General features: G+C 42.0%; 1 protein-coding gene across 4 annotated transcripts in view; it reads right to left on the bottom strand.

The window, feature by feature from the left end:
• SETD2 (SET domain containing 2, histone lysine methyltransferase) overlaps positions 1 to 12,751 on the bottom strand; it is a 122,557-nt gene that overhangs the window by 2,300 nt on the left and 107,506 nt on the right. For 3 of the 4 annotated variants that reach the window (XM_087867093.1, XM_045778343.2, XM_087867092.1), the window contains exon 19: positions 659 to 739. In XM_087867093.1, the coding sequence (XP_087723219.1) occupies positions 659 to 739 (81 nt within the window). Of the gene's footprint in view, positions 1 to 658; positions 740 to 4,548; positions 4,602 to 12,751 lie in introns of all 4 variants that reach the window. The other variant, XR_015726684.1, reaches the window with a different exon arrangement.

Genomic DNA, 12,751 nt, shown 5'->3' with positions numbered 1-12,751 from the left:
ACTGCCTGAAGTTACATCCCTCCTGATCTATCTGGTCCATTCCTACACCCGACTCAACAGCCCCTCCTGACACCCCGCGCAGTGGCCTCCAGCCCGAAGACGGCACGCTCTGCACACAGCCTGCCATTATTTCTTTAGGTCTGCTTCCTCCCACAGTCAGTGAATCAAGACTGGAGTTCAGAATCTAGATGCCCTGAAGCAGACAAGGCTGGTGTCCTAACAGCTAGAAACACACACTTCCAGTAGCATGAAGGGGAAGTGCTTTTTCCCAGTCCCATGAGGATGAGGCAGCCATCGAAGGCAACGTCGCAGAAACAGAACTGGACATTGAGCTGGAGGGCCTGGGTTCAGGTCGTCTGTCTAGAACTTACCTTCTCTGAACCTTAAGAGGTCCTCTCCCTGCGTAAGAAGAATGGCAATCCCTGTCTCGCCTATCTCAAGAGCGGTTACAGGGATGAAATAATAACGGACATGAAAGTGCTTATCACCCACCTGCAAAGGACCGTTCCAATGGGCCCCCCTCACATGACAACTACTCAGTCACACCACAGAAGCAAGGGAACACCCAAAGGCAGGGTTGCCTAACACTTAGGACAAGAAAGGAAAGGGCTCAGGCTTAAGCCTATGGAGCTCAGGGCCCACACCCACCCAACCTTACCTCTTTTCTGAATACTTCTTTGCTTTTCTTAGCCAGCTCACTGGAGGTGTCCGCTTCTGCTGTCTTAGGCTTTTTCGAGGTCTAGAAATGCAAAAGAAAACACAACAGTGCTGGCATGAGAGGTCAGGTCGGTGATGTCTTGCTGTTCCAGAACCCTCCTTTCTTTCTCCCAGCTGGGACACCTGACTCATAGTTTTAGGATCCATTTCGAATCCTAAGTGGGCATGGCTTGGAGTCAGCTTGGCTGCTGTTACCAGTCCTACCTCACGTTTCAATCCTCTCATCTGGCTGTGGCCTCCTTCCTATAAACCACGTTCTCTGCCCTAAGTTAAAGTTACATCCTTGATGTTGCTAACATTTTCAGTTGTTCCAGAGTCGCCTTCTCTGCAGAGGAACGTGCTGTGTGATGTGCCCCTCAGGTGCCTGTTCTGAGCTTCAGTTCCCACACTGTCAAGTGAGGCCTCAACTCGGTGAGTTCCACTTCTCCCGGCTCTGACATTCTAGGATTCCAGGACAAAGGCAAAGTGCTCTGTTCTGAAGACCTTCCACCACACAACTGTCAGGTCAGACCACACCATGGTCCTACCAGGCCTCTCCACTCCCCCTGTGTACTCATCGCCTTTCCTCCCAAGGCAGAACTGGCTGGATCTGTGGGAAACTGTCTCCGCATGCAGCACAGGCTCCCTGGAGGTTGGCATCTCCAGCTCAGGAATGTAAAGACTAAAGACATATCGTGGTACGGGGGGGAAAGGAGACAAGAGTCAACCAAGTCAGTGAACAGATAAATAGATGCTAAGACACAGAAGATACTCTGTCCCAAGCTGGTAAGATGATGACAAACCTAAAAATACTCCTTTCCCACTGTGCTAGAGGGGAGGCTGCCAAGTTCCCCTGAACCAGACACTGCTGAGAGGTAAGGGGCTGGCAGTCCTGGCATTCAGAGCACCTGCCACGCAAGGCCTTCTCCCCATACATTTGCCCACCACCAACCATCAAGCCCCTCATTAGTAAATGTACTTTTCCATAGAAAAGATTTATGAGCATTCCCTTCTGAAAGATTTCAGATGGACGTAGAAACCACAGTTGCTATTATAGGTACTTCATGTTTTTGCTAGCCGCTTAGAGTGGAGAATTTTTCTACTCCCCCTCCATCCCCCAGTGCTGATTCTTCCATTTCCATAAACAGTCTGAAGGCACTGGTGATGAAGGAGCTGTTCAACTCCCTTTGCTCTGGACTGGCTCCAGAGAAAGGTGGCACTCCCCTGGCTTTGGGCTGCCACAAATCTGCTTTCTCTGATTTGCTATAAAAGCTTTACATATTTTCCATTTTTCTACTTTCTGCGGCTGTGGCAGCCGGAGGGGGAGGGCAGAGTAGAAAGAACATACAGATTCGACCTGTTTTTAGGAAACAAGACCAAAAAGCACACTGTAACTCTATTTTCTAATGTTTGGCTTTGGGATTTTGTGGTTACTTCTTCCAGGAGGAGAGTGCGTGGCTGTGCTTCACAATAAGACCTCGGGTAGCAAGGGGTCAAGAACGGCCTGAATAAGCCCAGGAAACTTCAACACGCCCTCAGCTGTTCTCTTGTAGATCTCAGGAATGAGGAGCAACGGCTACTACAGAAAGCCCTGGAGGTATGACAACCATCTCAAGGCTCCTGAACCTACAAGAGAGGCCAGGCTCTCAGTGAGGGTACTGTGTGAAGAGAAACGTTCTGCTTCCCTCTGAATGGGGTATGTGTTCAGAAAGCTAAATAAATCTAGTGCATATTTAATAGCTTTCTAATTTAATCTCTGATTTGGTGAGGTTGGTAAGGCTTTAAAAACACAGTTATAGAGCACAGCCCACTGAGCTCTGTCTAGCTTTCGTGGTCCTTTTGAGTGCTGAGCAACTGGGACTGAGAAAGGAAATGTTCAAATGAAGGATGCCTAGACTTACATCATGGAAATCATAAACCAGATGAAGCACTCTAGGGAGTACTGAAATTATGTACCCCTCATGGTCTGTGGTCTGCAAATGGCATGAGAAATGATTTCAGAAACCGGTTAACACTTACTCAGGCCCAATGCCGAGCAACACCCAGAGCCAGAGTCAGAGCCAAGGATAGCACTTGATGGACACTGACACGAAAAACCTGACTCCAGAAAAGTCCCATTTGAAATGTAAGCATCTCTACAATATGTAAGCTTTTAAAACCAGTGTTATTAACCTTCTAAAATGCCTACTGCTGATTAAAAATCCTTTAGCACCAGAAAAGACCATGAGCCTGGACCAATGGTCCCCAAAATGTAACAAGCTATTTCATGGGGTAGAGAACATCTACCTGTCATACCAGTGGTGTCGCTGAGATTCCAGGAACCCATCAGAGAGGGGGGAAAGCCCTATGACAGGCAAAAAAGCCATGTTTTCCCAGGGCCTCAGTAATAATCAGGTTGCCTTTTCCACCCACCGGCTCATACAGGGCATCATCAGCCAATGGAGGATTTTGGCGGGAACCTATGTGAACAGTGGCCAGATGAGAGCACACAGTGAAATGTGGGCAGAGGGCCTGGTAGATAGCCAGAGCTTACTGCCTTTAGCAGCTCACCCTGCGATCAGCCTTAATCTGGATTCCAGGCAATCTGGCTGGAATATGACCAGATACGAATATAACAAGAAAGGCCTAAGTACCTTCATATTACCCAAGGTGAGGTTTCGAGTCTTTCTGGCTTAGAAAGGGAATGACTTAAAGCTTATTGGATGGCTCTGGTAACCACACACTGGCTGTTTAACACAACAAATGCAAACTCCATCCTTTATTATATAGGCAGAAGTGACCACGTCACAAAGCTCATGTGCCTTGGAACTAGGGAATGCAGGCTGGCTGGAAGAAGTCCTGACAAAGACAGCACGATATACCGACCTAATGCTTCTCTCTCCCTGAATTTAATTAAATATCCTTTGGAACATGAAATGTAAAACATTATTCAAGCAGGAACTTTATCTTTCAAGGCAGCATGAATCCAGAAGCAGAAGTTGAGCTTATCAGAAACACTATACACGATTCAACCTAAATTCTTCAATGCGTGAGCCTGTGTACATCAATTAAAAGGTGAAGTAAGAAGAAGCCTTGAAAATAATAAAAGCTCAGTATATTCTGTTTTGGAGTTGTGACCACCTTTGGTAGTAGAAAGAACAAAAATATTTATTTTAGTGTTTGGTTCTAAATAAGGCACCACACTTGATTCTGTCAAGAAAAAAAAATGGTGGGGACTGGAGAAGGACTGGACAGGAACAAAAAGATCTCTAAGGCAGTTTCTAGAAATAGTGTTTTGAAAGCCTGACTAGATTACACACAGGCTCCATCTATTTCCCGCAGAGAAAAGTGGAGCTGATACACCTGAAACTAAGGTCCTAAGAACCAGAAGGCCTCCTACTCCTTCCATCTGGCCATGAGTGTAGTACAGTCCTGGGAGTTTCTCTCTGGTCCCCCAGCTAATAACCAGGCTGTGCTTATTGGGCAACTAACCATCTGCTCTGCAGAGATCCAGGCTCTGGTTTTTGACAATCCTCTCTCAAATGTGATTTCCCAGATCCCTCTCCATTGCCAGGGAGTGATTTCATATGGAATCCTTTTGCAAATTACCCCAACACCAAAGATGGGACCATCAATTGAAAAGACTCTTGGCCTCTGATCCCATCCTCTTCCAACTCCCTCAACCCAACAAACACTCCACAACCACTATTTTAACACAACATAGTTACACTTACGACATCTACTACACTTGTGTCTGAATATTAATTAAAAGGCAGAAAGCAGCAGTAAAAACTGCTGTCGCTCAATCACGCAAGCAGTCAGGAATGATTCGCGTCTGGGGTCCTCAAAGGGAAGGCTTGACTTTACACTCACCACATGACGGATGATGGAAGAGAGCACAAGATGACCAAGAGGAGGGAACAACACTGGAGGAAAACAGAGAAGGAGGGCTCTCACAGATGCTTAGTCTCAGCATCAAAAGATTTCAAAACCACCCATCCAGCACCACATAGCACTCCTCAAAGAATTCTCTGCCCATTATACACCTTCCCCGTGTGGGTACCATATCCCCCTAATGTTTCAAAAAAACAGCAGTTTACTGATGACTCAAACCTAGACACAACTGTCTACCAGCCATTCTTATCCGGGGTCCTATAAGAAGCTCAAATTCCACACTGAACTTATTTCCAAACCTCCTTGTGACCTTTCCTTCATCCCCTAGACTGAATAATGGGATTTTAGCACCCCAAGCCATCCTTGGGCCTTCCTTGCCTCTTCCATACCCACTTGTTTGTGAAGCCTTGACCACAATGTGTGTCAAATGTCTCTGTGTGAACCCCCCACATCTCCACTCTCGGTTGCTCACTTTGCCTAAGTTATTATAATACTTTCCAATCTGATCTCCCCGCTACCAATCTCACCTTTTCAAATGAGCCTGTTTTGCTCAAGGGAAACACATTTGACTGATTCCTCTGCTACTCTCACACAGTAATCACATTAGTAGGACACCAAGATCTTAGACAATTTAAATCTGACCTACATTTCCATATTTTTAAAGTCCTGTTCACTACCCCATATGCACCAAATTATATTATTCCCTATATACACTCTGTCTTATCCTAACTTTATGCCTTTGCAAAAACTGCTTAATCTACCTAGAATGCTCTTTCCTGCCCACCTTGGCTATAGGTAAAATCATGTTTTTTGTGACATATCACTGATGCATCTTCTCAGACCATTAATAACCATGCTCCCATAGCATTTTGTACGTCCTTTTTTTTCTTTTTAAAGATTTTATTTATTTTAGAGAGAGTAAGCGGGAGAGAGAACACAAGCAGGAGGTGCAGCAGAGGGAGAAGCAGGCTCCCACTGAGCAGGGAGCCTGATGTGGGGCTCGATCCCAGGACGTTGGGATCATGACCTGAGCGGAAGGCAGACACTTAACCAACTGAGCCACCCAGGTGTTCCTGTACATACTTCTACTACAGCAACTACCCCACTGTGTTCTTGATATATAGATGTGGCTCTTTCCTTCCTTCCTTCCTTCCTTCCTTCCTTCCTTCCTTCCTTCCTTCCTTCCTTCCTTCCTCCCTCCCTCCCTCCCTCCCTCCCTCCCTCCCTTCCTTCCTTCCTTCCTTTCAGAGAGAATCTTCAGCAGGCTCCATGCTCAGCGCAGAGCTCAACGTGGGGCTTGAGCTCACGACTCTAAGATCATGACCTGAGCCAAAGTTAAGAGTTGGACACTCAACCGAGTCACCCAGGTGCCCTGATGTGCTTTTTCCTTAGAATGAACTTCCTGAAGACTAATATTCAGTTTTATTTCTTTCTATCCTTAATACCTCACACAAGGCCTATAAGTTAATGAAAATTCACAATGCTACAATCTGTATCTCCAAGGGGATTAAAACCTACATGAAAGCCCTAAAGATGAAAACAAGTTGGACAGAAGGAATAAAAACATACCCCACAGGCATCCTTCTCGTGTCTTTTGAGATGCTAGTGAGGTGAATACAGTTGTAAACTGGTTAGGAAGGTTGGATCCAAGTAAGTCCCTAGCTATCCGAGTCAGAGTAGATATTGATGTTGGAGACTATGGTCTGGAAAGGGATCCAAAGACCGACACCTCAAGACTTTGACTTGTGCTTCAGGGCAAGTTTGGTTGGAAGATCAAAACTCATTTGTTCTTTCATCTGTTATACCCAAAGAGTTAATAACAAAGAACAGATGCCTTTTGTTTAGATTTTTCTCATAGAAATATAAGAAATATAAGAATATAAGAACTGATAAATCAAAGTTAAAAGGCTAAGAAGCTAAGACACAGAGTGAATGTCCAGAGAACTTTTTTGCTGGAAGCACATGACACTTACGGGGTTTCCCCCCTGGATACCTGTTTCTATAAAAACTCTCCTACAGAAACTTCATACACTGCTGGGATAGAAATGTACAATGACATAGCTACTTTATTTTTTAAGATTTGAGAATGAGAGAGAGAGAGAAAGAGCATGCATGACTGGCGTGGGGAGAGGGAGGAGTAGACTCCCCAGTAGACTCCGCAGTGAGCAGGGAGCCCGAAGCAGGACTCAATTTCAGAACCCTGAGATCATGACCCAAGCCGGAGGCAGATGCTTAACACACTGAGCCACCCAGGTGCCCCTGATATAGCTACTTCAGAAAAATGGTTTGGCAGTTTCTTAAAAGCTAAACATAAATTAGTCCTATGACTCAGCAATTCCACTCCTAAGTATCCACCCAAGAGAACTGAAGATGCATGTCCAAAGTCTCACAACACAAATGTCCATATACCATTATTCATTACAGCCAAAGAGTGGAAACAATCCAAATGTCCATCAACTGGTGAATGGATAAACAAAATGTGGTACATCTATGCAAGGGAAAATTATTCAGCCATAAAAATGAAATTTGGATACATGAGATAACAAGGATGAACTCTGAAAACATTACACTATGTAAGAAGCCAGTCACAAAAGACCATACGTTATATAATTCTACTCATATGAAATGTCCAGAAAAGGTGAATCTATCAAGAATGAAATAAATTTGTGGTTGGGCTGGGATAGGTGTGGGGATTTAACTGTAAATGGATATGAAAAATCTTTTTGGGGGGCATAAAAATGTTCTAAGAGCAGATTATGGTAATGGTTGCAATAACTTGGTAAATTTATTAAAAGTCACTGCATTGTAAACATAAAACAACTGAACTTTGTTAGGTATGTTATAGCTCAATAAAGTTTTTGTTTGGTTTTTTAAAGCCCTTCCGCAGACTTGTGTTTCTGGCCATGACAAGTTAACTATTAACGAACTATCCCTCTCACTGTAAACAACCAAAACACTAGACAAAATACATGAAACAACAGTTGCCATACACTGGACATTAAGCAGCACTGGATTACAATCCCAGAAGCAAGCAGAAAAAGGAGGTATGTATGTCCTGAGTATCCTGGTTTTCCATGTGTACCAGACCCAAGAGCAGGGAGAAAAACCTTAGCAGAGCTCAACATGCTGATCTCAGTGAGTTGAAGGGTAAGGCTGGAGTTCAAAGTGTCTGAAATGAGCTATAAATTAACAATTCCCAGAGCTCAAAGAGGCTGGAAAACATCTGCGCTTCTACCAGCTGGAGTGAAGAGACCTTGATGTTAACCCAAGGCATTCAGTAGAGATCCCAGAAAGACCATCTCTTGGATAGTAGTAGTCATTCCAAGAGAAAAGACTATTCTGGACCCAACCTAACAAAGATTAAGAAAAAAACCCATCAATCTTTAATGGAAAATAAAACTGAAACTCAATGACATAACAATCACAATGTCTAGTGTTCAAATGAAAATTACTGGATGCACATAAAGCAGGAAGATTTTAATCTGATAACCACAAGAAAAATCAATCACTAGAAACATGCCCAGAAATAAAAGGGAAGCTGAACATTATAAACATTCAACGATATAAAGGAAAACATAAATAGCAAAGAAACTGATAGTATTAAAAATAACCAAACTGAAACTTTGGAGCTGAGAAATATAACTGAAATAAAAAAATCTATTTCCATATTTGATGAAAAGTATCAATCCACAGATCGAAAAAGCTCAAAAAAAAAAAAAAAAAGCCAAAAAAAAAGCTCAAAAAACCACAGAAGTTAAACACAAAGAAGACAACACCAAGGTACATCAAAATCAAATTCTTAAAAACCAATTATAAGGAGAAGATTAAGATTTTTCTCCATGCAGACAGAAAGAAGGAAAGACATTATATCTGGGGGAACAAAGATAAGTATAGTCTTCTTATTAGTAACAACTCTAAGTAAGGAAAAAATGGAAAAATCTTTTAAAGTGGTGAAAGGGGGAAATAAAGTATCAACTTAGAATTCTCTATCCAGTAAAAATATCCTTCAAAAATAAAGGTAGTCTGGCAGTTTCTTACAAAATTAAACATACTCTTATCATGTGATCCATACCTGTGATGCTGGATATTTACCCAAATGAATGGAAAATGCATGCCCATAAGAAACTTGCACAAACTTGGAAGCAACCAAGATGTTCTTCAGTAGCTACAGGACAAATATATAAACTGTGGTTGATCCAGACAGAAGAATATTACTCATGGCTAAAAAGAAATGAGCTAGCAAGCCATGAACAGATATGAAGGAACCTTAAATGTATAATGCTAAGTGAATGAAATCAATCTGAAAAGGTGACATACTATATCACATTCTGTAAAAAGCAAAACCAGAGAGACAGTAAAAAGATCAGTGGTTGTCAGGGATAGCGATGAGGGAGGTGAAAAGGAGGGAGGGATGCACAGAAGATATTTAGGGCAGTGAAACTATTCTGTTTGATGCTTATGATGGTGGGTACATGCCATTACACATGTATCAAACCCACAGAGTGCACAACATCAAGAATCTTAATGCAAACTACAGACTTCGGGTGATAATGATATGTCAGTGTAGGTTCACTGGAATAAATGGACCACCCTGGCAGGTTGTTGATAGTGGGAGGAAGCTGTGCATGTGTGGTGACAGGGGGGTATTATACAGAAACTCTGTACTTTCTGCTCAATTTTGACGTGAACCTAAAACTGCTCTAAAAAATAGTCTATTAAAAAAAAAGAAAAGAGGAAAGACAAAGACCTTTCTCAGCCAAACAAAAACTGAGAGAATTCATCACCATTAGACCTGAAATACTGGAAATATTAAAGGAAACTATTCAGTCTAAAGGAAAAGGATTCCAGAAAAAGCTCAGATCTACATGAAAGAATAAAGAGTACGAGAAATGGCAAATATGTGGGTAAATAAAAGACTTTGCTCCCAAGTTTAAAAAAATTCTTTAAAGCAAAAAATAATAATGAACTCTGGGGTTCACAGCATATGAAAGAATAAAAAAATTGTACAGCAACAAAAGAACAATGGACAGGAGGGGGCAAAATGTAAGCAGGTCCTTAGAATTATCGATTAAATGGTATTTGATACAACAGGAGACTGTAGATCAATATTCATATTGTAAGCTACAGAGCAGTGGTTCTCAAATTTTTAGGTCTCAGGATTCCTTTTTGCTCTTCAAATATTGAGAACCCGAGAGAGTTTTTGTTCATATGGGTTCTATCTATCCAAATTTACTATATTAGAAATGAAATTCAGGGGCACCTGGGTGGCTCAGTCCGTTAAGCATCTGCCTTCAGCTCGGGTTATGATCCCAGGGTTCTGGGCTTGAGCCCCACATCCGGCTCCCTGCTCAATGGGAAGTCTGCTTCTCCCTCTGCCCCTCCCCTCAGCTCTCTCTCTCTTGCTCTCTCAAATAAAGAAAATCTTAAAAAAAAAAAAAAAAAGAAAAAAGAAAATTAATTTCAAACAAAAAATATTATTTTAAAACAGCATTAACAAACCCATCATATGTAAATATAGTTTTTTTGTGAAAAGATAACTTCTTTTCCAAAACTAAAGAAATTGGTAAGAGTGGCACAGTTTTACATTTTGGAAATCTCTTTAATGTCAGGCTTAACAGAAGACAGCTGGATTCTCATTTCCTTATGTATTCAATCATGTCATGTACCCTTTGGAAAATTCCATGGTATACTTGTGAATGGATGAGAGCGGCAAAGGGATATGATATTTTAGTATTACTATGAAAATAGTTTTGACCTTATGGCTCCCTTGAAAGGGTCTTAAAAATCCCTAAGGTCCCCACACTATACTCTGATAACTGCTCCTTAGAGCAACTACTAAGAAGTAAAACAAAGAGGAATGGCTAATAAGTCAATAGAAAAGCCAATGAAATATTTTAGAGAAAAATATAAACTAATACAAAAGAAAGCACAAAACTCCCCCACAGAAGACAGGTGAAAAATTAGAAAATAGTAAGGGGGTGGATCTTAAACCCAACCTTACTGACACATTTACTAAATGTCCACAGATTAAACACACCAATTAAAAGGCAGAGACTGTCAGAGTCATGGGTAATGAAACCATTCATAAGAGTCTGAACTGCTCTTCATTGGTGCTTACAATTTCCTCTATTTGTAGCCCCATTCCGAATTTTAGGGCTGCGACAGAAGCCTTGAGACATAAACATTGTAGAAATCAAGGAGCTACTCATTCAATCAATAAGTATAGTCTTCTATATGAATCAGAGATTCATTCAATCAATATTTTATTAAGTATTTCTACGCCATAGATAAGCTGAATAAACTGCTTTCTTTCTTTTTTTTTTTTTTTTTTAATTTATTTATTTGACAGAGAGAGACAGCCAGCGAGAGAGGGAACACAAGCAGGGGGAGTGGGAGAGGGAGAAGCAGGCTCCCAGCGGAGAAGCCCAATGCGGGGCTTGATCCCAGAACACCGGGATCACGCCCTGAGCCAAAGGCAGACGCTTAACCACTGTGCCACCCAGGCGCCCCTAAACTGCCTTCTTTTGTTCTTGATACGTAAAGAACCTAAAACCAAAATCTGTACAAAACCTTCTTAAATATTTAACCTGTTAAAATTTCTATATAGTTTATTTCTTCTCTGTGAGATTTTGAAAAATCTCTGAAGAACAGCTCTCCTAATGGCCAAAAGTGCCCTTCGCCACCTATAAATGTTCCTGAAGTCAGGCGGTTCACCCCATCACTGCCCACATCAAGATTTCCCATATGCAGGGGGCAGACTTCTGCTGCAGGTGCTGGTCAGCCTTCTCCCAGCTTCCACGGGTCCACAGCACTTGAATGCATTTCACAAGAATTCTCTTCTACCCTCTGAGAGGATAACAGATCAAAACAATGCCAAAATCTTGCTCATTTTTCATACTCGAAGATCATTAGACTCTTATTTCATAAGAGCTGAGGGTGACTCAGCTTCTGGCTATCCAGAAACGAATATGACCGATTCTATATGTGAATCACTAACTGAAAATCAAGGACAATTAACACAGGAGTCTCAGTGATCACCCATGACCAGGTAAGCTATCTGAGTGGTGGGGGCTCAGGTCACATCACTATCATCCCTTACTCTCACCCACAGCACACAGTGCTTTACACAGGACTCTCAATTATTATTGAGCTGTTCTCCTTAAAAGAATTCCCAGATTTGACGCTTGCCGTGTTTACACATAGAGAGAAGCAGAATCAAAGATTGTAATAACCTTTGACTCCCAAGTTATACAGGACAATATCTCTCTTTTTATGTTTATGCTGGTTTGACCTGCATTTTTGTTATTTACAACTGAAAGAGCATTTGTAAATACAAAGATATAATATTAAAGATGCTGCAAACAAAAAGTATTTTATGTGCAAGAATAGGGAGAAAAAATTTAGACGAAAGCAGAAAGACAGTTTGTTTTCCTTTCCTCTGAATTACATGGCTAGAATATTTCGAGTTGGTTACCAAAGGTGTCATTTACATAAAATCGAACATTAGGTGAAAAACCTCCTCAAATTAATTTTTTTTAATTTATTTTTAAAATTTTTTTAGATTTTATTTATTTATTTGACAGAGAGGGAGAGACAGCCAGCGAGAGAGGGAACACAAGCAGGGGGAGTGGGAGAGGAAGAAGCAGGCTCTCAGCGGAGCAGGGAGCCCGATGCGGCGCTTGATCCCAGGACTCTGGGATCATGACCTGCGCCGAAGGCAGACACTTAATGACTGAGCCACCCAGGCGCCCCTCAAATTAATTTTTATCTTCTGCTCAGGTAGAAATGGTACACCTATTTCACGAACAGTCAAATGCACTCAAGGAACTGAAGTTATAAAAGCCCTGTTTCGGTCTGACTCTGATTCCATGCAGGAGAGAAGACACCTCTTACCTATCACTATTTGTTCACAATAAGAACTGTATTTGTGCTCTCTCATTAAGATTTGAATCCCAAGAGAGAATTACGTATATATTTGTACTATGGCAAAGAAGAAGAATGGAAAAGTTTCTCTCCTATTTTCTCTGAAAGCAGACATCTTTGAATCTCCATTAGAGGTCTCACTCTGGGAATGCCTGGATGGCTCAGTTGGTTAAGTGTCTTGTCTGCCTTCAGCTCAGGTCATGATCCCAGGGTCCTGGGACTGAGTTCCGAGTTGGGCTCCCTGCTGCCTGCTGCTCCC

Source organism: Ursus americanus, chromosome 14, assembly GCF_024610735.1.
Source record: "Ursus americanus isolate L20-20 chromosome 14, mUrsAme1.1.p, whole genome shotgun sequence".
Classification (NCBI taxonomy): domain Eukaryota; kingdom Metazoa; phylum Chordata; class Mammalia; order Carnivora; family Ursidae; genus Ursus; species Ursus americanus.
This window is presented reverse-complemented; position numbering and strand designations above follow the sequence as displayed.